We start from the raw sequence: 24,538 nt of genomic DNA, 5'->3' as shown, positions 1-24,538 counted from the left end.
GTAATACACGACAGGGCGATGGTTGCAGTTATTGTTAAGCATTCTTTGAGAAGCTGACATTTTAATAACTGTTTTTAAAAGCACTCATTAAGACCCAGTTATTAATTGTGGGAAACAGTACCCACAAACAGAGTCATTCTCCCCAAAATAGACTTATTCAATGGCGGGGCAGGCATGCTCTGTGATGTTGCAGACAGCTGCCTGGTAACGCGGCCAGGCATCATCTCCATAGAGAGAGGGCCTCCCTCGCTCAGTTGGTGGCTGAATGGTCATCATAAGATTCTTTTGATGACTTTTGTACATGTCGATGGCACATCCTGGTGTGTGTTACTTTTCATTTTCCACTCCCGAAGGCAGGAAGTATGTGAGGGGTTCCTATACTCCGAATGTTAGACTTGCAGTTTCTTACCCGGATCAAGTGTGCTCTCCCCACAGCAGAGGGATGAGGGTATCAGTAAGGATCAGTGTTTAGATCCCAAACGTTGTTAAAGCCACAGGAATTCCAGAGACCAGGGCATCTGTTGTACTAGACATGAGTCCCTGACATCAGACCAGGTTTTTTCAAAGTAAATCTTGTGTCCTGAAAACACCTTGAGGTCTTAAATAATATACACTGTTGAATAGCATCTTTTGAGTAATTTAATAAAGACTTTAAAAACATACACACATGTGGCAAGTTTTTATAGTATCTTTACTTCTTAGCATTCAGGAATAAAAGATGGTTAATTCTCCTCCACCGCAACAAATAACAACAACAGTAACAAGCTAGATGTGGTCAGCTCTGACTTCATAGCTGGAAAGCTGCCTTTCCATTTCTGCACTGGCGTTTTCTCTTCAGCTGCGTTTTAGGTTAGGCTGTTAGCAATTTCGCCTGTCTTTAATTTTAAACGCCATTCTTCTCGTCAGGAGATCCCAATAGGAAGCCCCCTCCCACCACCTTGCTGCTCATTGGCTAGCTGGGAAAAGAGCATTTCTGCATAAATTGGATGCTTCCTTCTCCCCTGGAGACCAAATATGCTCATGTTTCACAGTCCCCTGGTTTGCAAGCTTGAGTCCGTCGCCTGGAGCTGGAAACTTTCACTTTGTAGAATGGCACACACATGTCAAAATCCAGATCCCTAGGCCTGAGCCCATGATACAGATGGGACACGTGCTTCCCCCAAGCACATGTCCTGGGCTCCCTGCAGAACTGGAATCTGTGTGGGAGTGTCCTCAAAGGGAGGCATTTCCTCTGTGGTGTCTGCGCACACAGAATGCAAGGGGTTAACCTGGGCTGCTCTGAAAACAGAGGCGAAGGTCAAGGCGGCACCAGCAAAGGCTTGAAAGCCGTTCAGCCTGCCTCCCCACCCAGGGGATTGTAAACATTGGCTCACAGCCACTGGCCCGCAGCACAGGACGTCTATGTGCTTCCAGCATATATGTTTAGGCTTCTTCATGGAGGCAGGAGCCAAGGCCGTTACTGCTGCGGCCTCAAGGACGTGTCCACTGAGGGGAAGGGGGACCCGCCCGGAACACGGAGGCCTGTGAGGCAGCCAGCTCACCCGCCTGACTTCCTCAAGTCGCAAGAATGTGTAGAATGCTGTTGCCTGATCAGAGCCCAGAGAGTTCTTTCATCTGCCGTCAGTTAGTGGCTGGCAATGCTGCCCTTATCTCCTTGTCCTTACCAAGATTCAGGGCCCTGGGGTGTGAGGACAGCAGCGCCAAAGCACTTAGCACCTGAACCTCACTTCTTGCTTTTCTTTTTTAAAAGTCAGAGTTCCTTGATCACCAACCAAAGAAGCCGAGACTTTTTTCTGTAATTTATGTTGTCTTAGTCATAGAATCTAGTCGTTTGGCAGCATCTGAAGGAACTGAGATGATGATTCCTGTATTTATGCTGCCATTTAGGCCTAATTCTCCAGGTCTTTATTGACACCACTTTTATCATAACAACCTTCACTGATTCGTTTGCATGAGAACAGAACAGATTTACCAAAGAGGATATGTAGTCTTTCCCCTCCCAAGCTTTTTAGTGTGTTGTACGGAGTTAATATCCTTGTGTCTATAAGTAATTTCATGTATTTTAGCCATTTGATAGGATATTTTTCTTGTCCGTGATTTCTAAAGAGAGAAATAGAGCAGGTAGGAACAAAAAAATTAGACCAGCACCATTCCTTTTTGCTGTGGTCTTTTTAAGTGGCTGTATTTTAGGGATATAAGAAATTGTACCCCCTTCTTCTGAAGTGGCTACCATGAGCCTGTTTTGTAATAAATTCAGATGCTCACCTACAGAAAGCACAGCCAGTCACTACATGTCGCTGTTTGCCTAACGATGCTCGATATTGAAAAGAACCAGAGACAGCCCTACCTACCGTGTTGTGTAGACAGACGTGCTTGTCCTGGGGATAGCAGCTGCAGGTGATAAGAGTCAAATGGCTCTTGAAGGCTGGGTCTCTTCTGGAATTTCAACTTTGCTTTGCAGAATCACAAGTTCTGTTGGGAACTTAACAATGTTCTCTCACTTTTCCTCTTGACTAAAGCTCCCTTTCTTGAAATGCCGGGTTTCTGTGAACATCATGACTGGCCTGGATGTGTTGGAACACAGCGCACTGTGCAGACCATGTCATGGAGCTGCAGAATTTATTTATTCTTGGTTATAGGAGTCTGGAGTTGGAGGGATTTTAGAAATGGTCGAATGTGACTTTTTGATCTAGTAGTTGAAGAAATGGGCTCAACTATATACATTTACTTCTTTGCGAGATAAAAAATGTACAGAGTCTACTTCTTATAAGTATCCAAAGATATACCTAAGACCAAACCCAGGTCTCCCAGTCTCAGTCCTGGACCCTGCCCTAGTCTGCCCAGTCTGCATTCCCATACTGTACGGTGCCCACTGATGACCCAAGGGGAGATTTGTAAATGGCTAGTGTTATGTCATGGGTGGAAGACCACATGAGTGACAATGAGCAGATGTTTTGTACACCATGCAGGTGACAAGAGGTCTTGGTCTTGTTCCCAGGGTGACTGACATTTCAGCCGTTCACCTTATCAACTTGCCACACCTCAGTTTCACTATAAATTTCTCACAACTTCTGCAAAATCCCCTTTTTCTCTTGCCTATTTAACAGGTAAGAGTGACTTCACATGACAGCTGTGAACTCTGCATCAAAGCTGACAGTATGACCAAAGCTATTCACAGAGGTTAATTTGTAGAACTAGATGCTTTTATGACTAAAGAAGAAAGATCGAATCCAAGGAGAAAGATTGAATCCAAGGAGCACAAAAGAAAAGGAATTTTTTTCAACAGCATCTATTATATTTAATGTTTTATAAAGACCAATATTATATATACTCATTATGAAAAATGAAAACATTGTTAAGTATGGGACAATAAATTGATTTTAAAAGGCCTATATAAACTAGGAGGCAGGAAAAGTTTAAAACATGAATGAATTAATTAAGAAATAGAATAACAGCAAAATGGAAAAATACCCCTAACCTCTGGCCAGGTGAAGCAACTCACAATAAAGACAACCCTTTGGCAAAGCAGCTTAAGAAGAAAAGGGAACCATGCTGTAGCCACTGCATGTTGCGTGGGTAGGAGAGCCTTGAAGGGACTCGTGGGGGGCGAGACAGGGTCAGATGGGGTGGGGAGGGCCCAGTCCCACCACAGGCTGGGGCACCCCCTTCCTCCCTCTGTGTATGTGCCTCTTTCCCTCAGCCAGAAGGAGGGAGACAGATTTCCCATGTTCGTACATGTTGTAGGTTCAAAGGCAGGTAAAAGATGGGAAATACATCCTGTGAAAAAGAGAGATCAGGACTGTAGAAACAGACACTCTGCTAAGTCTCCCAAAACCTGTGTGAGTCATTGTCAGCAAACTCTGACTGCTCATGACCTCTGTACTAGGCATTAAGGACTAGGTCTCAGGATGCGCAGTGTCAAGAGACACAGATGGCACTAGAAGAGTTTACAGTTTGGAAGGGGAGTCAAATGTGGGAAAATAGTAACAGAGAACACTGCAAGAAACATTCTGGAAAGAACAGTGATGGTAAAATATTATGGGCGTACCAGGGATGAAAGTGAGCCAAAATGCTTGGTTTTCATCAATAAAACTTTTTATTGTTAGTTGGAGTCTCATTTTGTCACCCAGGCTAGAGTGCAATGGCACGATCACACTCAGTTTCTACTGCCTCTACCTCCTGGGCTCAGGGGATTCTCCTACCTCAGCTTCCCGAGTAACTGGGACTACAGGCACACACCACCACTCCAGCTAACTTTTGTACTTTTTGTGGAGACATCTCAAACTCCTGGTCTCAAAGACTCCTCCTGCCTTGGCCTCCCAAAGTGCTGGGATTACAGTCAAGAGCCACTATGCATAGTCAATAAAACTTTTTTCTCACAATATTCTGCATGAGGAGAATCATAGAAAAGTTTAGTCTTGTGTAGCTCTGTTAAAAAATGAGTTTCTTATAGCATTCACAAGGAATGTGGGATATCAAGGTAGAAGCTTTCATTCTCCTTGTACGTAGCTTCTTCGTAGAAATGAAGGCAGAAACAAACTGTGATCGGTATGAATGGACTTACTTTTGGAGTGAAACAGGCACTTAGCAGACAGTAGCTCTTGATAAGCAGCAAATGCTCTGCTGAAATTCCCTCCTGTTAATGCCAGTCAGTTAGGTTGTGCTGCAGGACATGTTTTCCAGACGTGTCATCAGGCCACAACTCTCAGATATGAGTGTTTATGCCTCAGTGCTGGCGGTCTCATTGGTGGATGGCATCCTGTGGTCTGCTCAGTGACTGCTGTGCTCTCTGCCTGTGTAAATTGCATGTATAGCTAATGAATTTTTAAAGTATAGCTAAACCACTTCCCCGTATTGACACATGTGTCTGCACTCAGGCTTTCTTTGTTATCAAAAGCATTCTTTGCATTTGATGTCTTTGGTTTCTCCAGATACACTCAAGAGTTTGCTTTGAAGAAGTTGACTCCCTCTACTGGCCCTTGCTGTGAAATGAACAAGCGCAGTCAGTGGTGTTTCTAGGATTGCTTGCATATGGTGGTCTTGGCCTTAGACTCTTTCCAAAATGTAAAATTAGACTTTAGTTTAGCTCCCTTTGATTCTGGGTTTAAAGTCCCCCAAGAATCTGAGAGATCCTTTACATTCCTTGTGAGAACAGTATGAAATTCTATGAGACTCGTAGTGATTTGATAATTAAGAAAGTCTGGCATGCAGATTTACAGTATATACTAGGTGCTCAATAAATATTTATTAGTTTCTTGATTGCAGTCATATTTTTATTGTTCACAGACATTGTGTATACTTTATTGCAGGAGCAATAAATCACCCATTCTGTGTAACGAAGTCATCTGTGTGTCTGTAGCACTTTCTCAAAGTCTTATTGTAGTTCCAACCACCCTGTGTTACAGTTATTTCTTTTTATATTTGCCTCACTGGACCATGAACTCTTCCAAGACAGGCACAGTCTATCACTTGCCTTTATCATCTCAGTCCCTATTATGATAGGCCAGCTGCTGCTGAATGCTGGTGATCTTTAGCATTGCACTGTAATAAATGTCTTCCCAAGTGGTATACGGGCAGCCAGAAAGTCGAAGAAACTCCAACTTTTTCTGTGCTCTACTTTTACCACGAAGAAGTAATTAAAAGTAAAGAAGGCATTTATTCAGAACAGCTACACTTAAACGTGAGCACCTCTGCACTAACAGAAGTGATGTAGTCAAGACAGACATAGCAGGAGGTCCTCACCACGATGTCTACAATGATATGTGGTGAAAATGATGCCCTTAATGCCTGTGCAAAACCCTAAAGTGTACTTTATCTTCATTTTTAACGCAGAACCAGATTTTTCTTTTTCATTTTTTCAACAGGCACATGCCACCATACCCAGCCAGTTAGTTACTTAGTTACTTGGCTATAGAGATGAGATCTCAGTAGTTTCCCAGGCTTGTCTTGAACTCCCAGGTGAAAGTGATTCTCTCTTCTTGGCCTGCCAGAGTGCTGGGATAACAGGCATGAGCCACCGCACTCGGCCTAGAACCAAATTTTCTTATATTTTGCTTGCTTTAAGCAAGATATATCAGCTTGTATTTTTCAGGACTACATTACTTAAGAATGTTCAATTGTATTTATGCATGCATTCCACAATTTATTTTGGATTATTTGTGGACGGCCCTCTACATTGTCATAGTGGTTTTCAATTTGTTTCCTAAGGAATGGTAATTATATAGAATGGGAATAGGTATTCTGTGAGGGGGAAAACAATCATCCAGTTGGGTAAATCCCATATTAACTGTAGGACTTCTCAGAGCCTTTAATATGTCCATGTGTAGTATGAGCTCATTGAAGGTAGATTCAGCACATTCCTATATTTGTTTGATTTAGAACTGTTTTTCATAGACCATCTCAGGATACTAGCCAAGCTCCCTTTGGGAAATGGACATATACACAGTCAATACTCAACAGTGTAGCCCAGTGAGTTTCCCCAACATCTTCAAGATATGGCCAGGATTCCTCTCTGGAAGTGTCTTTATTAATGGAAAACTTTGATGGAATCACTTTGAATCTATTTCTCTTTGAAATCAGAGGAAGAACTCACTGACTCTGCATGTTTGCCCCAACATGCACAATTTTCAGGTCTGAATCACAGTACTGGTGACCCTCAGTACCTGTGGGGGACGATTCCAGACGCACAACATGTAAAGTGACGTCATATTTGGACATAACCCATGCACATCTTCCCGTATATTTTAAGTCATCTCTAGGTGATGAGACTCTATATTTAACTCTGTGTGGAATATAGAGTCTGTGCACATTCAAAGGAGGAAAAACTTCTCTAAACACTTAAACTTCTCTAAACACTTAAAGATTTGGGAGTTTGCTAAAAGTTCGACACAAACGGGATAAAAGTGAGAAGAAAAGTCTAACATTTAAAAATTGTCTGAACTCAAACACACCGAAAGGAAAAAATAAACAGCCCCATTAAAAAGTGGGCAAAAGACATGAATAGACACTTCTCAAAAGAAGATATACGGGCAGCCAACCGACACATGGAAAAGTGATCAACCTCACTCATCATCAGAGAAAGGCAAATCAAACCCACATAACCCCAGTAAGAATGTCCATCATTAATAAAACAAACAACAACAGATGCTGGTGAAGATGCAGAGAAAAAGGAACACTTCTACACTACTGGTGGGAATGCAAACTAGTGCAACCTCTTTGGAAGACAGTGTGGCAGTATTTGAAAGAACTAGAAATTCACCTTCCATATGACCCAGCAGTTCCCCTATTGGGAATATACCCAGAGGAACTCAAATCATTCTACAAAAAAGATACCTGCACACGTATGTTTGTTACAACTCTATTCACAGTAGCAAAAACATGGATCCAACCATGTTGCCCATCGAAGCTGGACTGGATTTTTTAAAATGTGGTACATATACACAATGGAATATTTTGTAGCCATAAAGAAGGACAAACATATGGACTTTGCAGCAACTTGGATGGATTTAGAATCAATCATACTCAGTGATCTATCACAGAAACAAAGAACAGAGTACCATATGTTCTTACTCATAAGCGGACCTTGAACAATTATAATACTCTAAGAAAGGAATTGGCAGTAATGGGAAACTATCAGGGGAGGGAAAGTGGGATTAGCAGTTGAAGAAAACTGCTAGGAGAGGGAGAGGCATACCTCATCAACAAGGGTACCTGCGTAATCAATGTTTGTATACCTAACCCTGAATTGTACCCCACATCTTTATAATTTAAAAAAAATGTTGCACTATTGGATCACGCTTCTGTACACAAGTGATAGGTATTATTCTGTCATTATAAGGAGAGTCTAATTAGTGCTATAATAAATCCAGATTATGTTATTTCTTATTATACCTAATACCATATAAATGCATGTAAATTGTGATTATACTGTATTTAGGGAATAATGACAAGAAAAACATCTGTGCATTCACTACAGGTGCAGCCATCTTTGTTTTTTAAAAAAATAATGTCTATCCACAGTTGATTGACTCCACAGAGGTGGGGTCCACAGATACAGAGGGTCGCCTGTGTTTCTTCCCATCTTTCCCCCACGTTTTCGGAATTGGCCAGATTATGAGCCCCATGAGAGTGAGAACTATACCCTGGCGTTCACTGGCACCAAGTGTCGACCACCAAGCAGCACTGTGCAGATGTTACTTGACTCAATGAAGAAATCATTTCGACAGTCGCTCAGCATCTCTAAGCTACAAGGAAAAATGGTGCCATGTGCACACTGGTTTCATCCTTCTGATCCCTATTCCCGGAGGAGTTTCAAGGGTTCCTGTTTTTAAATTCTGTGCCCATTAAATATAAAGTTGGGCTCCCAACAGATGGAGACGTGGCTTCACAACCCTGAAGAGGGGACATGACCTTCTGACCGGAAATTAGGGCTTGCCCTGTACGGAGCTATAGAGCTGCACACTGGCAGGTGTAGTTCTGTATTTTAATATATGTTGATGTTTCAAAATTATGTCTATAGAGGAAATCTAGTAAAAACCATCATCTAGCAGCTTCTAAAACTTTTACATTATTAGTGTTCCAACACACATTTCAGAATACTTTTCAGTTCAGTTCTTTTTCAGTGCCTGAATTGCCTAAGAACTCTGTGTGAATATAGAGTGTATCTATACGCATCCAGAGGAGGATAAACTTCTCTAAACACTTAAAGACTTTGGAGTTTGCTAAAAGTTCAACACAAAAGAGATGAAAGTGAGAAGAAAAGTCTAAATTTAAAGATTGTTGAACTATTGAGTCACACTTGTTTACACAAGTGATAGGTATTATTCTGTCATTACAAAGAGAGTCTAATTAGTGCTTTAATAAATCCAGATTATGTTATCGTTTGTAGAACTGTATATTCTTACAAATTGTTTAGTCAAAAGTATAGGGAAAAGTATAGGATGTTCCACTGCATAGTGACCTGAATGGTCAGGAGATTCAAGTGTTGGCCAGGATACAGAGACACTGGAACTCTTCTACGTTTCTGGTGGGAATGTGACAGTTTCCATATGGAAAGCTGTTTGGTAGTATGTACTAAACATTTACATGCTCTATATACAGATCATGCCAAAAAAATGTATACACATTTTAGGAAATGTTATCTATGTATATTACTTTACAAAGTTGAATTAAACTATGGTAGCAATGTGTAATATGATGTTTGCTCACCTATGCTTCTGCCATTTTCTTGACTGTCCTACCTGTTGCAGAGTAAAGCTAGCATTCATTTGATTAATGCCATCTTTTGAGTAAACATCATATCTAAAATGTGTATACATTTTTGGGGGCATCCCCTGTATATGTCCAGGAGAAATATCCCTACATCCAACAAGAGACACATACAGCTGGGCGCAATGACTCATGCCTGTCATCCCAGCACTTTGGGAGACAAAGGTGAGAGAATTGCCTGAGCCCAGGGGTTCGAGACCAGCCTGGGCATCTTGGTGAGACTTCATCTCTACAATAAATCAAAAAAGTAACCGGGCATGGTGGTGTGTGCCTGTAGTTCCAGCTACTTGGAAGGCTGAGGCAGAAGGATCGCCTGAGCCCAGGAGGTTGAGGCTGCGGTGGCCTTGAGCATGCCACTGCACTCCAGCCTGAGCGACAGAGGGAGACTGTGACTCAAAAAAAAAAGAGAGATATACAAAAAAATTCAAAGCCAAATGTTCATTTCCCAATAGCCAAATGCTAGAAATACCCATCATCAGGCTAAGCAGATACTGGCACGTTGATACAATGGAATAATACACAACACAACAGTGAGAAGGAACAGATTGTGCACTGACAGCCATGGCAATAAGCATAATTTTTACTTATTATCTTGAGCAAAAGATGCCAGATGTGATTTTTTTATGTGAAGTTCAAGAGCCAGCAAAATTAATTCATGGTGATGTGTCAGAAGAAGGGTGCAGGAGTGGTGTTGACAAGGGGACTTCTGTGGTGATGTACATATTCTGTGCTTGCCTGGGTGGTAGGTATATGGGTGTGTGCATTCGCCAGAACACATGCCACAAGCTAAGACTTGTGTGCCCCTCAGTATAGATAGATACATCAGTGCCTACGACAAATAGAATCTGTCGATAGATTATGTGGACTGATGCCGGTAGTGGCTAATCTTGTTTGTTCTTTGTGTGAGATTTCCTTCAAGGTGTGATTATAAATTGATTGTATTGCCATATGTGTTGCAATCTACAGCACTTTCCATACCTTCAGGATGACCCAAAGACATGTGGATTTTTCTCCTCCCTGTTGGGTTTGTTGCTGCTGCCGTTTGGGTGTTTTCTTGTCTTTAGGGGTTTAGGGAGCAAATTTGGAAGAACTTCTTTGTCAGAGATCTTTTCCTTAGGCACACATTTGAGAAGTGGTCACTGAATGCTTGCCATGTGCCAGATAGTGCACCAGGCACCCGGGATCCTGCCATTGTGGAGTTTGGGCTTGCAGGGATGACAGGTGGAAGCAGATTCATGTGGTCACAATAAACGTCAGCAGGGCCTGTGAAAGGGGCTGCGGCCCCGTAGAGCAGGGAACTGCCCACTCTCAGAAGTTCTGGAAGGCTTTTACAGAGGACATTACCAGGCCACACTTTCATCTTTGTCATATGTCAGGGTCCTCTATGGATTAAGCATCAGTGGCAGCAACTTCAGAGTGTTTTTACCAGTTACTAAAAAATAGCTAAAATATGTCAGTCTATGTGTTTTCTTAGCTATCATTGTGATCACTTCTGTCAAAAGACAAAGTTACAACAAATTTAGTTTAAGCCTCTCAGTTGGCTTTATTTGATTCTAGAATCAGACAACAAACACTTCATTCTATAAAGCAGAGCAAGTATTGCAGTGAGTAGAACAGAGAAGATTGACTTTATAGACAGAAAAAGGGCTGAGAAAGCAGAAACAACAGAGAGTGGAGGGTCATTTCAAAGTTACTTTCCTTGTAAGGCAGGGACAGGAGGCGGAATGGAAAGATGACAGCTGGTTAACTTGGGTCTACTTCCGGCTGCTGCTTGCAGCAGAGGTGCAACATTCTGGTGCTTCATTCTGGTGCTGATTGATGATTGAAACTGGCCTGCTTGGGGAATTAGGCTGCCTCTCCTGATTTCCCCAAAGGCCAGAGAGCAACTCCGTTTCAGTTTGGTGAGCATGGCTGACTCCACTTGAGTTGTGGTCTGGTCTGCTGGGGCCTCGTGCAGAGTTAAGTGTAAAACACTCTCCTGCTGTAGTTCTCGTTTAATAGTTCTGAGACCATTTTCAACGCCCTAACAGTTTCAAGCACAAAAGAAGCTACCTGCCACAGATTTTCTAGAAAGCAGCCACGTTCTTTGAAATGTTTATAAATGGAAAGGCAGTGTTTCTTTGAATTAGTTCTGAGGTAAAAGCCAAGTTTTACTAAACTCAGAGGGTTACTCTCATTTCAAGTCATGTCTGCATGCCGCAGCTGGTCCCCGGGCTCGGTAAGAGGCCTCCGTTGGGTTTCATTCACACGTGGCCCCTGGCAGCGGAGGTACCTAGAAGTGCTCTGTGGGGTCCTGGGTGTGAGTGTGGTTCTTCCTAGAAACAGAGACCGTCCTCAGAAAGGCAGGCCGCTCACCAAGAGCAAGTACATCTATACACTCTGTAATTATTCAATTAGCAGCAACATGTTCCCCTTCCAGGACCCTTTCCCCCTCTGCTCATAGAAGACACAGGAAATGAATTTAAAATTTTAAAGGCATTCACAATTCAATAGTCTATAAAATGCTTTATAAAAGAAAGGAAGGAGGAACCCAAAACAGAGCTAGGACACATATTACATGTCAGACTTCTTTTAGCTCCTTTGACATCGGGTCTTAAAACCCAGGGTGACATCCTTACACCCATACACTGCAGTGTTCAGACCTGAAAAGCTCCTGTGCCAAGGTCAGGGATTCCTTTGCCCTTTTGTCTTGCCTGGGGACTGTATTAGAAGATCGTGGGTGGCAGCACTCAAGATCTCCAAGCCGCCTTTTCCCTCTCCTGTGTCCACAGCACTAAACCTCTGGGTTTTGCTCTTTTGTGAACATACCACTCTTTTCACACTGCGCCTGCTTGAAAAGGTGAGGGGTCTGATGTGGGGAACTGGCTGGGTGATGTCGTAGGCAGGATGGAAGATGAGAAGAGAGCATGGGAGAAAGGACGACACTGCTGTCCAGGTAGGGGTTCTGGGGACAGTGGGGCATGCCGGAGAGAGAGCCCAGCTCCAGCTCCCATGCAGAGTGCTGTGGGCAGTAGGCCTGCCCTGCCCTCCATCTAGAACCAGGCAGTTGTCCACCCTAACCCTGACCCCTCAGTGGTAGCCATTTCGGTAAAGTCTTTTGGGTTAACATCCCCAGAAAAACGATTTCTTTTGTTCTTGTCAGGCTTTCTGGTAAATTGCATTGCTATGAAGGGATTGACGGCCTTGAAAATAGACATTTTTAATTTTAATTAAACTTAGGACCAAAAGAGAAAAAAGACCTGAGGATGTTTAGATTCCACAGCAAGTAGCCTGACCATGAGTCAGCTCAGACATGCTTCAAGCCTGGTCCTGCCATCTACAAGCCACATGGTCCTTGACTTCTATGGGGCCCAGCTTCCTATACCTAAAGATGGAGCCAGGATGCTCCCTTCATGCCATGGACCTGGAGGTCACACGAAGGAACAGATGAAGGCAGTTCCACACAGTAGCTCACATCTGTGCTTTATAAGTGTTTTCTCACTGCTTTCCCAGCCCACTTCTTTATCTGCAAATAGGATAAAAATCAAAAGTTTTAGCAAAAAGATCATAAGACCCCCCCCTAGTAATCCATTCTGATATTTACCAGCTCTTATTGTCAGAAACTGCTTCCTTTTGCCTGAACTTCCAGGTTCCTAGTGCTGCTACCTGTGTCTTCCACACGGGTGTGACCATCTGTTCCATTTTTAGTTTTAATCTTGCCAAATGGACAGCATGAAGCATCCCCATCCTCAAAGCATGTCTTCTTTCTTGCCTTTAAGAGCTGCAAGCACAGAATGTCGAGGGAGCTCCACTGTCCTCTGTAACTTTGACTCCTTTCTGTTGCCCAGACTCCATGGGGTTTTCGCAGCTGGTTTTCTTCTCCTGCACCTTGATGGAGCATTTCAGATGGGGACTATGGGGGCCAAAAGGGATGCACATTGCAGGAAGAGCTTGTTTTGGCTGCAGCTTCCCCAAGGGCCTTCAGAGCCCTCCCGTTTCAGGAAGGCAGTACCCACTCAGACGCTAGAGAGTGCATGTGCTCAGAGGAGGCATTAGCAGGGCACTCCCTTGCCCTGTCACCTGTGCCAACCATGTGAACCACCAGGCTTGGTGGCACCTGTGTGGAAGTGAACATCATAACACAAGAAGCAAGGTCTGGGCTTCAGAGGCATTTGACTCTTTCCATTGCAAAGACAGATCTTAAACTCACTCACAAATCTAGGTGATTATGCAGCCTCTCAAAGCAAGTATATTTCCTTTAAAGAGTTAAAACAGCCTTTGGGAGGAGACAACGAGGCGTGCATCCTGCTGTGTCCTGTGTTCAGAATAACCTTCGTCGCCACTTATCTGTGAAGGTTGAGGGATTGTCTACAAATATTTGCTTGGTTTCTATGGTGAAGGCAGAGTGAGATGGATGTGTGATTGTTCGGTGTCAAAATCAAAACTACACTCTACTGTACTTCCACAAAGAAAATGTGTTTGTTACTTTAAATGTCATAGACATTGAGCAAGTGGTGACTATTTTAAGTTTCACGAGTTCAAGATGAAATTTAAACAGTGCAGCCTGAAGGAAAACATGGGTCCTTTGGGCATTTTAAAACTTCATTTTGCAAAAATAAAATGTTCCTCACACCTTATTAAAAAGTCATCTGTTGACTGAGGATCGTGTTGGTGGACTCTGAGCTACCTGTGGGTATGGGGACCACATGGTCTAAGCTTTCTCTCATGGAAACTGTCCCTCCCTATGGTAGCCCTCCTCGCCCTACCACCCTCCGTTCTGCTGACTCCTGGCTACCCACATGTGTGCTGGAACATACATGTATTTTCTGCCTGCTTTATACAGCACTGGGCAAGGGGCTGGGAGTGTGAGATCCACATAGAGATGGTCTCTCTAGAAAGGGCTGGCTTCTGGTCTGGCAAGGACACTCGTGTTTGGGGAGGACTGGCCAGGAAAAGGTTTATCAGAATTGAGGATGGAGCTATGAAGAGGCTATGCCAGAGAGAGAGACCTGTGGAGCCTCTGGGAAGACCACACAAGGCATGGCATGGCATTCATGTCTCAGGACCCTCAGAGCCTCTGAGCCATGAAGGGGGGCAGGCCATGAAGTTAAAGAAGGGATGGGTGCCAGGTTATGAGGGCATTGTGGGTAAGCTGAACTTGAACTCAACCCTGGAAATTCTGGAGAATGGACAAAGGACTTGGTGAGTGCCGCTTCAGGTGCAACAGAAAAGACAGGTGGGGGGGGAATGCTGGCAGAAAGAGACCTCAGAGGAAGCTACATGGACCTTCCAGAGGATAGGGTCACCCGGTGTAGTCAGCACTGGTGTCTTCATCAGTGGTGGAGACGAGCAGGGCACCTGGGTCAGTGGTGACTTTGCTGAGGGGCATGAGAAGAAGCTGGTGTCAGCAGATGCACAATGTACTTTCAGGACATGAGATCTCCGCAGGAGGCCTCAGTGGGGATGTCCAGGAGACAGTGGGATTCATGGTCATGTCCTCTGTAGCTCTGAATGCAGTGTGGGTGTGGGGTACTCACTATGGTGTTCCCAGCGAGTGTGGGTCATAGGAGAGAAGCAGCTGCCTGAGGAGGTGGCCTTGGAGAAGCATGACTTAAGGGACACAGGATGGGGGAGCTGGAACAGGCCCTGGCATTCTGCACCTAGATCACCACACGGACATCACCCAATGTCCTCAGCCATCTTGTGTGCTGTCCTTCCTTCCTGACTTGTGACCACACTGGCTGGACTAGCATGGACCCTTCTGGAGAAGACACTCACACGCTTGCTCTGACTAGAGGCTTAGTGTTTGGGGAGAAACCTGTTTTAGGTAACTTGCTTACAAATGAATATCATGAAAGAGACTAAAACAAGACTCAGAGAGAGAGATGGTGAGTGTCATTGCTGTCACAAAAGGCCAGAACCCTGGATCCAAGTCTCCCCTCTGCAGATCCTTCTGTGGATCACTGTCCCTCCCAACATTTCACAGGCTCTTCCCCTCTCACCTCTCTTCCCCTAGTTGCCCTTTGCCTCTCCCTGAGGGCACACCCATTCAGCTCATTTTCCCTGAGCCAGAAACAGGAAGGGCCCCATGGTGTAGATGGCAGTGGGAAACAGGAAGGGCCACTTGCTGGAGACTGCAGTGAGAAATGGGAAGGGCCACATGGTGTAGACTTCAGCACAAATGACAAGGGCCATATGCTGGAGACTGCAGCAGAAAATGGGAAGGGCCACGTGCCATAAGCTGCAGCAAAAAGTAAGAAGGGCCACATGCTGTAGACTGCAGTGCAAAATGGGAAGGGCCACATGCTGAAGACTGCAGCAGGACACAGGAAGGGCCATGTGGTGTAGACTGCAGTGGGAAACAGGAAAGGTCACGTGCTGGAGAATTCAGCAGGACACAGGAAGGGCCACATGCTGGAGACAACAGTGGAAAACAGGAAGGGCCATGTGGTGGAGACTGCAGTGGCAACTGGGAAGGGGCACGTGGTATAGACTGCAGTGGAATATAGGAAGGGCCACGTGCTAGAGACTTCAACAGAAACGACAAGGCCCACGTGGTAGAGACTGCAGCAGGAAATGGGAAGGGCCATGTACTATAAGCTGCAGCAAGAAACAGGAAGGACCACGTGCTGAGACTTCAGCAAGACACAGGAAGGGCCACAAACTAGAGACTGCAGTGGAAACAAGAAGGGCCATGTGCTATAGAACACAGAGGGACCCAGAGGAGACCGTTGCTTCCAGCCAGGAAGCAGCCTGGGGAAGAGGCTGCACGTGAACCAGGCCTGGAAGGATGGTTTGGATTTGGACCTGCAGAGACGTGAGAGAGGAGGAGCCCACTGAGAGAGCCATACAGGAATGGCAGATGGTGGGAAGTTCACACATCTGAGAGGGAGCCAGTGCCCCATGTGAGCTGACTCTGGGTCCGAGGAAAGACAGCCAGCCTTCCTGCTCTAATGAGTGCATCAGAGTAGAGTCCAGGACGGTGGCACCGCTCTCTGTGCTCGAGACGTCACCTGTGTGTGAGCTCAGTCCTATATGCCAGAGCATCTCCTTCTGCCCCTTAGATTACAAATGAGTGAATTTGGGATGACTCCATTGTCATTTCCTGCAACGTACTTTGTGTGTTAACTTTTATTGGTATTAACTCAATAGTTTCCATGTAACTGGTGTTATCACGAGAGGACTGTACTTGACAGAAATAGAATTCTGAATTTTTCTAATCTTCTTGATTTAAATGTGTAATTTTAAAGAGCTGAGTTTTGAGACTCTATGACAGTGAAATTGTCACTAGTTTTGGTTTCCACTCCACAAAACCATACTAGTTTTCTGTAGGGAAAAAAACATACATATTAGAGGTTTTGCATTGGATTAAACACAGTTCTGAAAGCCTTCACTTTGACAAAGATTTTGCAGTACGTCTAGTATTGCAGTTATGTTCCTCATAAATCGCTCTCTGTGTTTGCATTTGAGACATGTTGTTGAAGCAGGTCCCAGAGGGGATCACCACATGGTACACCCTGGAAGTCATTCCCAAACCAGGGCCAGCAAGGCTGTCCAGAGAGGGTATTCTTGGGTCTGTATGCCTCTTTATCATCATGGCCACAGCCCTTAAGGATCTTGGAATGTTAACACAGGGCCCCATACAGACCACCCGATCCAGATGTCCTATTGATACAAGAGAAAATGGAGGCTTGAAGAAGTTGCCACACACTGGTTTCCTCACTGTAAACTGGTCCCAGCAGGAAACCGATGGCATGCTCAAACTGGAGTAATTCAAGGAGGGTTTGCTGACACAGACACGATTTACAAAAGCGTGAGTCTAGGAGACCTCAGGAGATGGTGCCATAACTTGAGTCTGACTCACAACCTAGCTGTTCCCATTCCCAGACTGGAAGAGCAGACAGGGGAGCAGCCACTGGATCCTGGGGACGGGATCACACAGAGCAAGGCTGAACTCGGACTTTGTGACCAACACAGCAGCCTAGAAGCTTTGCTGGGAGGAGACAGTTGAGGGACTCTTCCTTGTCTCTGGGCCCCTCGAGGTTCCCAATGGCAAAACCCAGTGAGGAATTGGAGGCAGGTGTCAGGGGCAGATCCCCCTCCACGGAGAGCATCGCAGAGGCAGCAAGAGGCACCCACATGACGTCTATGCCATGCACTCTTATGGCGAAGCCACGGACAAGGGTAGATGAAAGGGCACACGAGTAAAAGGCTGTTAAATATTATACTAAGTGAAAGAGAGTGGTGTACTCTGACATGTATTTTAAGTCAGAGTTGGCCTTGGCTGCACTTTTATCTTAGACTGTTATTGAACTGGTTCAAAAAAATGTGAATAGAGATCAAAGCCATTTAAACAGATTCGTGCACTTGTGTAAATATCCTTGAACTGTCCCTTTCCACTCCCTTCCCTACCTCCCCCCTCTTGCCAGATTCACCCAGCAGCTCTAGAGGCTGCTAACATGTGGAGCGATGGTAATAAACATCCTCTCTTTCCGACGCCCACTGGCCACAGCCCCCAGACTCTGCCCATAGAGCCTGGTGGTGTCTTCACTTGCTCGACAGTTGCATCGTCACCGCTGGCACCACCTTTGTCACAGATGTCCACGTGTTTGTCTCTGTGTTCCGCCCTCACTGTTTCCCTAAACATGTTTGTAAATTGAAGTTCGCTGTCATGTTGTTTTTAAGGATATTTGGAATTATTAAGCATAGAGAACTTTTGGTAGAAATTGGTTATGTTGTTGAGAACTTTCCTTCATTCACTAAAACCTTGTACCCGTTGTATTGGTATTCAGTTGTGCAGGTCCATGCTCTGCTTGTGATGCAATAAGGGCAGCATCCATCATTAAAGGAAAACCAAAAATAACCTGACCACTTGGGAATTTTAAGACATTTTTCTGAATAACTTGCTCTTCAAAATAATGTACTCTTAAAGAGAAAATTAAAGATAATCTATATATTATTTAAAGATTAACAAAAATGAGGAAAGTTCATTTTAAAATGTATAACTCAATGATTTATCATTAATTAAAACTGAAGATAAATAAGCTAAGTTTCAACTCAAAAAGAAAAACAAACTAGGAGGGAGAAATTTAAAGATATAAAAATAATAATCAACAAATTACAAAATAAAACAATAATCCTCCCAAAATAGAAATATGATCCCATGTAAGTTTGTTTTTTTAAAATAAATAATATGGCCAAACTTCTGGCAAACCTGATGGATATAAAGAGATATCTAAAATACACAACATTAAGAAAGAGAAAATTCTGTAATCCCAGCACTTTGGGTGGCTGAGGCAAGAGGATTGCCCGAGCCCAGGGATTCAAGATCAGCCTGGGCAATTTGGTGAGACCTCATCTCTACAATACATCAAAAAATTAGCCAGGCATGGTAGCACACACCTGTAGTTCCAGCTACTTGGAAGGCTGAGGCGGAAGGATCCAAAACCCAGTAGGTCGACACTGGGGGGCCAGGAGCATGCCACTGCACTCTAGCCTGGACAACAAAGGGAGACTCTGACTCAAAAAAGAAAGAAAGAAAGAAAGAAAGAATGAGAAAATTAGTATAACCAAGGAAACAGATGAAATTAAAATAATTATAAGAAATACTTTGTTCAAATTTAAGCCAATACATTTTTTAGTCTAGATTAAGGGTATTTTCATAGGAAAATCCTTTATCATTACCAAAATTGACTCAAAACAAGGTTGAAATCTGAACAGACTAATCGCCAAGAAGAAATTCAAAAGATTGTTAAAGGTACACTGCTTAACAAATATCCTTACCTAAATGACTTTATGAGCCTCAAGGAGCTGATTATCCCTATGGTTGTTTGTACTATTACAGAGTAAAGAATGGGAAGTTTGAATGTCCCTAAAAATATATACCAATCTCATTATGAATGTAAGTTAATATCCTAAATAGATAAATTATTAACTTATGCTAAATAGATATTAGCAAATAGAGCCCCAGAGTGTCTTAAAAGAATTATATACGATGATTAAGAATGATTTATTCCAGGAAGACAAGGATGGTGCAATATTAGGAACTCTATTAATATAATAATTACATCATTAATAAAGTACAGAATGATTGTATGGTCATTATTAACATTTTTAAAAAGCGTTTGATAAAAATGACTTCTACATTTAGAGTGGTAACTAAATTTTAAAAGAAATAAAAAAGAACTTGTAAGGCCTATCAGCATTGTTATGATTTTGGCTGTCTAAACATCTATTTGATTATTATAGTAGGAATTACTAAAGTATTGGAAATAAAGATAGCACTGCTAAAATTTTTTTAGGGTGAGTAATCAATCAGAAATCACAGTTTCCTCAGAACATCTTAAAATAAGGCTGATACTATACTTCATTTTGAATCGAGATAAAAAGGTAAATGTGTGCCCTCACAGTTTCTGTGTGTGCCTGTGAGCCACTCAAGTGGAAGTATATGGATAATTTGCACCTGCACTTTTGTTTACAGTGTGTCAGGAGCAAAGACATGTTACTTCAGCTAGAAATATTAATAAAGCGGAAATAAATCATGTAACTAAAAACTAGAGCCCAGAATTGGACACTCTCCTTAGCAAAAATAGTACCTTCTCTCTTTTTTTTATTTATATTTTTTTTAGAAATGGGATCTTGCTGTGTGACTCAGACTGGTCTCAAACTCCTAGGTTCAAGTGGTCCTCCTGCCTCAGCCTGCTGAGTAGCCAGGACAAAAGGCGTGAGCCACCATGCCCAGCTCTTTTGAGAATGACTGGTCTGGTTATCTTTATAGGAATGATTGCCTTAAAATCATTAATTTGATATTTGTTAAACTCTTATTGTTATATTTATAGTATTGTGATAGGCATTTACAGAAATGATCATAGCTCAAGCCAAGGCCATGCCCTCAGGATCACACTGCAGTATGAACTGGGTCACAGGTGCACTTTTCAGGTAGCAGAGGGCTCAGGGAGATGATGGCATTTGAGTAGGCCCCATGGGACAGGTGGAATATCCACATGTGGGGAGGAGAAAGCAAAGGATAGCACACTACAAGAACAATGTCAACAGGTAGGCATGGAGGCGGGAGCAGTGGGAGGTGTGTGTGAGATCTGGTGGTGCTCAAGCCTCACCCATGGTGAGATTACTTGAAGAACTTAAAAAAAGAACTTATTCACATTCTTTAATAAAAATGTTAAGAGTCAGACAGAGAAAGGAAGGGGGGAAGGAAGAAAAGGGGAGGGGAAGGGGAAAAGGAAAACTCCAGGGGTCCAAACCACAGTGAACCTGACCTAGTGGAGGGGAGAAAGGCTGGGACACCTGGGACTTCTGGAAACCCTGGAGATTGCGATGCACAGCAAGGGCAGGGATCTGTGGTGTCGTGTGCACTGACGAAGAGATGAAGGGATGTGGAGGATGCTGGGACAGGAGGTCGCTGAGGTGGCTGCTGGGTATTGTTGGGTTTGTGTTTGGCTCTTATTTCTGCTGCATTCACCACCACCCTCCAATTGATACCAGCCATGTGCTATTTCAGCAAAACTTCACCCCACGTGAATTCCAAGCAAATATGTCACGTGAGATGAAGAGGGGACCCTGCCGGGAATCTTGTTCCAGTTAGATTGCTGCAAGTTACCCTAGCAATATCTAACTTGAAAGAATGACCACTTCATAAGCACTCAGAATTCTGCAACTGAGTGACTGACCCAGCTGGCTGGGGCTGCCGTCATAGAAGATCACTTGGGCTTGACCATGCAGCTGGTTCCCTCAGCTGCCTTGTGGCAGAGGACCAGCGGTCATGTCTGTGAGGGTCTCGTGGCCCTCTCCAACAGGGCAACCGGGCCCAGGAGGCAGCTTATTCAGAGTGAGATGACCAGGCCACGGGGTTTCTTATGACCTGGCCTTGTAGTCTCAGACATCCTTCCTTGTACTCTGTAGCTCAGGTAGGTCACTAAGGCTGACACAGATTCAGTGGAGGGTGAACAAACCCCGTGCCTTGATGGAAGGAGTTGCATGTACCCACAAGGAAAGGGACACTGATGGCGTCACTTGGAGACTTGTACCACGATCTTAGTGTACCAAGATTATGGCATCAAAATACATAACTTGTACCACGATCTTAGTGTACCAAATCCATAGCATCAAAATACATAACTTGTACCACAGTCTAAGTGTACCAAGATTATAGCATCAAAATAGATAATTTGTGCCACAATCTTGGTGTACCAAGATTATGACATCGAAATACGTAACATGTACCACAGTCTTAGTGTACCAAAAGTATAGCATCAAAATACATACAGCAGAATTCTGGAAAATTTTAGACAGACATCAGTAAAGATGCATAGACAGGACAGCCAAAAAGAGATCTGAGTGACACAATGTGCTGACATAGTAGGTTTGTATTCTGAATTCCTTATCTGACAGTAAAGAATACATCTTCCAGGCATCCGTAGAGGAGCTGGCCCCCAGAAGGAATCACTGGATCCCCTGAGCCCTGAACCCTAACACAAAATGACATCCTCCACCCTGCAACTGGCAGAGACCGTCACAGCCGTGTCTACTCACCCACCCACTATATCCACTGCTCTGTCCTAAGTGGGGTTTTCTATTTAAAATTCCTTCCTCTGGGTGATTTTTTTTTTTTTTTTTTGTAGTTGGAGTCTCACTCTGTCACTCTGGCTAGAGTGCAGTGGCGCACTCGTGGCCACCCCAGCATCAACCTGCTGGACTCCGGCAAGCCTTCCTCCTCAGCCTTCCAAGTAGCTGGAACTACAGGCGCACACTACCTTGCTCGGCTAATTTTTGATTTATTGTAGAGACAAAGTCTCGTCAAGTTGCCCGGGCTGGTCTCAAACCCACGGGCTCAGGCAATCCACTTACCTCGGCTTCCCAAAGTGCTGGGATTATAGGCTGAGTCATCAAGCCTGGCCCTCTGGGTGATTTTTTACACATGGTATGAACCACTGGGTCTCACATTTTCTTTTAAGTTCTTCACTGTTTTGTGTTTGTTAGGAGCAGCAGGGAAGGTTTTGAGTCCACCAAGTGCCATGCTAACAACAGTTTGTACTTGTCCTGGGTTCTCTTAATTTCCCAGTAATGCTGACCTGGGAATTGAACAGGAATCGTGGCCGTCTCCTGTTTTCTATGTATTATTTTTTAAAGCCCTTTGAGGAAAAAATTGTGTTAAGATTTTTTTTTTGCTTTCTGAACTCCTGTTGCTGTGCATCCTAGCAAGACAGAGTCTGTGGGGACGCGAGAGGATGTTGCTTCCTAGCCCCCGGTGTCCTGTTCTGTGGGTCCCACCATGGTGTCCAGCTGGGTCCTTGCTGTCTTCTGCAGTAACATGGGGTCACTTGCCTTGCAGGTCGTCACGCTGTGGTACCGGGCCCCAGAAGTCCTGCTCCAGTCCAGCTACGCCACCCCCGTGGATCTCTGGAGTGTTGGCTGCGTATTTGCAGAAATGTTTCGTAGAAAGTAAGAAACACATTTTGTACCCTGTTTTCCTTGGAAAGAGGCTTCGGGGTCTCTGGTGGTTCGGGTGACAGCAGTGGCTCTTGTCTCAGGTGGTATGATGGGGACCTGCCCCTTCCAGCTCCCCCTCCCAGCCACCTCCAAGTCCCTGCACAGTCGTGCCCAGCAAAGCTGCCAACTAGAAAGTGCTAGGTGGGTGCGTTCCACTGCTCTCTGTGTTAGGCTCTTATTGGTGATGCTGGGACATGGTAAGCAGAAAGTATGCTCTGGTATTTTTAGTGAAGAAATATCCCCAGAATGGGATTCACCACAGGAGAGGAGCCAGGACCGTTAAGTCTGTGGGACTTTTAACTGACATTCTGATGGTGAGACTAGTTGAAGAAACATAATATTTAGGCTAGACCAGGGTAGTGCAGTGCTGCATCAGAAATACTCATATCTTGCCACATGGAGGCGAGTTTAGATGTGTCCACGCACTGTGGGGTGCAAGGACAGGACCAAGGATGTAGAAATCACAGAAGGAAAGACCTTTGTTAGAAGGGGTGAAATGCTACCGGCTAAACAGCTCTCTGAAGAGGAGACTGGGGCTGTCTCACAGCATGTCCTCACTGTGTGTCCAAGAGACCGGACCACCACACAGCAGAGACATTTTCAGCAGCGTTGGTGGAGCCAGTGGGTAGGCAGGTGACCTCCCGGGTCCCTCTGAGTCTGAGAGCCTGTGACTCATTTGTTTGATTTTCAGGTCACAAAGAAATAGCCAAATAATATAATAAAAACTTGCCAGGAAAATAATCCATACCTGGGTACTAAGTTCAGCCTGGTCAGAATTGAACAGAGTGCCTAGTCGTGATCCGATCTCTCTTTCTTGTCCGTTTTTATCACCATGGGAATACGTGAGCTGGGCACTGAGTGTATTCCCACTGGACATGTTATGTTTAGAACATAGCTACGTGATCGCTCACAAGGAGACATGGTCGGCCAGTGCCTGTTGGCTGGTGGATTGGTTTTAACCAAAGTTTTGTGCGTGTAATAGGTTTTGGGAACCATTTCTAGAATCAGCAATCCATTTGTCTCATAGGATGGGATCATGGCAAGGAGACCAGAGAGCACAGATGCCAGTGTAGGCTCACTGGGTGCCATGCATGGCAGGACGCCTCTCCTTTTTTTCATCCTTCCAATAAGAGGAAACTGAGAGGCAGTGGTAAACTTATGTATCTAACATCAGGCAGCTCAAAAGTAACAGGTATGAATCCAAAGAAAGGTCTGTGAGTTCTAGTCCAGTGCTGGTTTTTGACCAAGAAGAGAGGAAAAAAGTAATCTTGAGCCCAGCTGCAGTGTTTGCCAAACAGACTGAATAAGTAATTTGAAAGTGTGGTCCCTAGCAGACACATCTGCAGCACTGAGGACGCTTTTGGAAATGCAGATTCTTGGTCCCCTCCCCAGTCCTGTTGGCTCACAAGCTCTTGGGCTGGCATCCAGCAGCCTGTGTCTTAACCATCCCTCCACATGGTCTGAATGCAGCCTGCAGGTCAGAACCCTGGGGCAGGGTGGCAATGTCACCAGGGATAGGCGGTCTGTCAAGTGCCACCCTGGGCCTTTCTCACGAGAGTCTGACTCAGTACTGGGTGGGGCCTGGAGCCTTGTTTGAAAGAGTGCCTTAGGTGCTTCATCTCACGCAACAAGTGTGGAAAACATCAGATTAAGGGCTTGTGGTTAGAACCAGGAACAACCTGCTGTCAGCAGAGCAAGGTAGAACTAGGACAGTCGCTCTGCTCATCCAGGAATGACTGGGTGCAGCTGAGCTTTGCTTAGAGCAGTGCTTACTGGACTTTCACTT

General features: G+C 44.4%; 1 protein-coding gene across 1 annotated transcript in view; it reads left to right on the top strand.

The window, feature by feature from the left end:
- LOC103276439 (cyclin-dependent kinase 6) overlaps positions 1-24,538 on the top strand; it is a 185,554-nt gene that overhangs the window by 64,771 nt on the left and 96,245 nt on the right. The window contains exon 5 of the mRNA XM_021706895.1: positions 22,595-22,704. Coding sequence (XP_021562570.1) covers positions 22,595-22,704 — 110 coding nt within the window. The remainder of the gene's footprint in view (positions 1-22,594; positions 22,705-24,538) is intronic.

The sequence above is a fragment of the Carlito syrichta genome, unplaced genomic scaffold (genome assembly GCF_000164805.1).
Source record: "Carlito syrichta isolate Samal-C Ts95f unplaced genomic scaffold, Tarsius_syrichta-2.0.1 Scaffold316198, whole genome shotgun sequence".
Lineage (NCBI taxonomy): Eukaryota > Metazoa > Chordata > Mammalia > Primates > Tarsiidae > Carlito > Carlito syrichta.
This window is presented reverse-complemented; position numbering and strand designations above follow the sequence as displayed.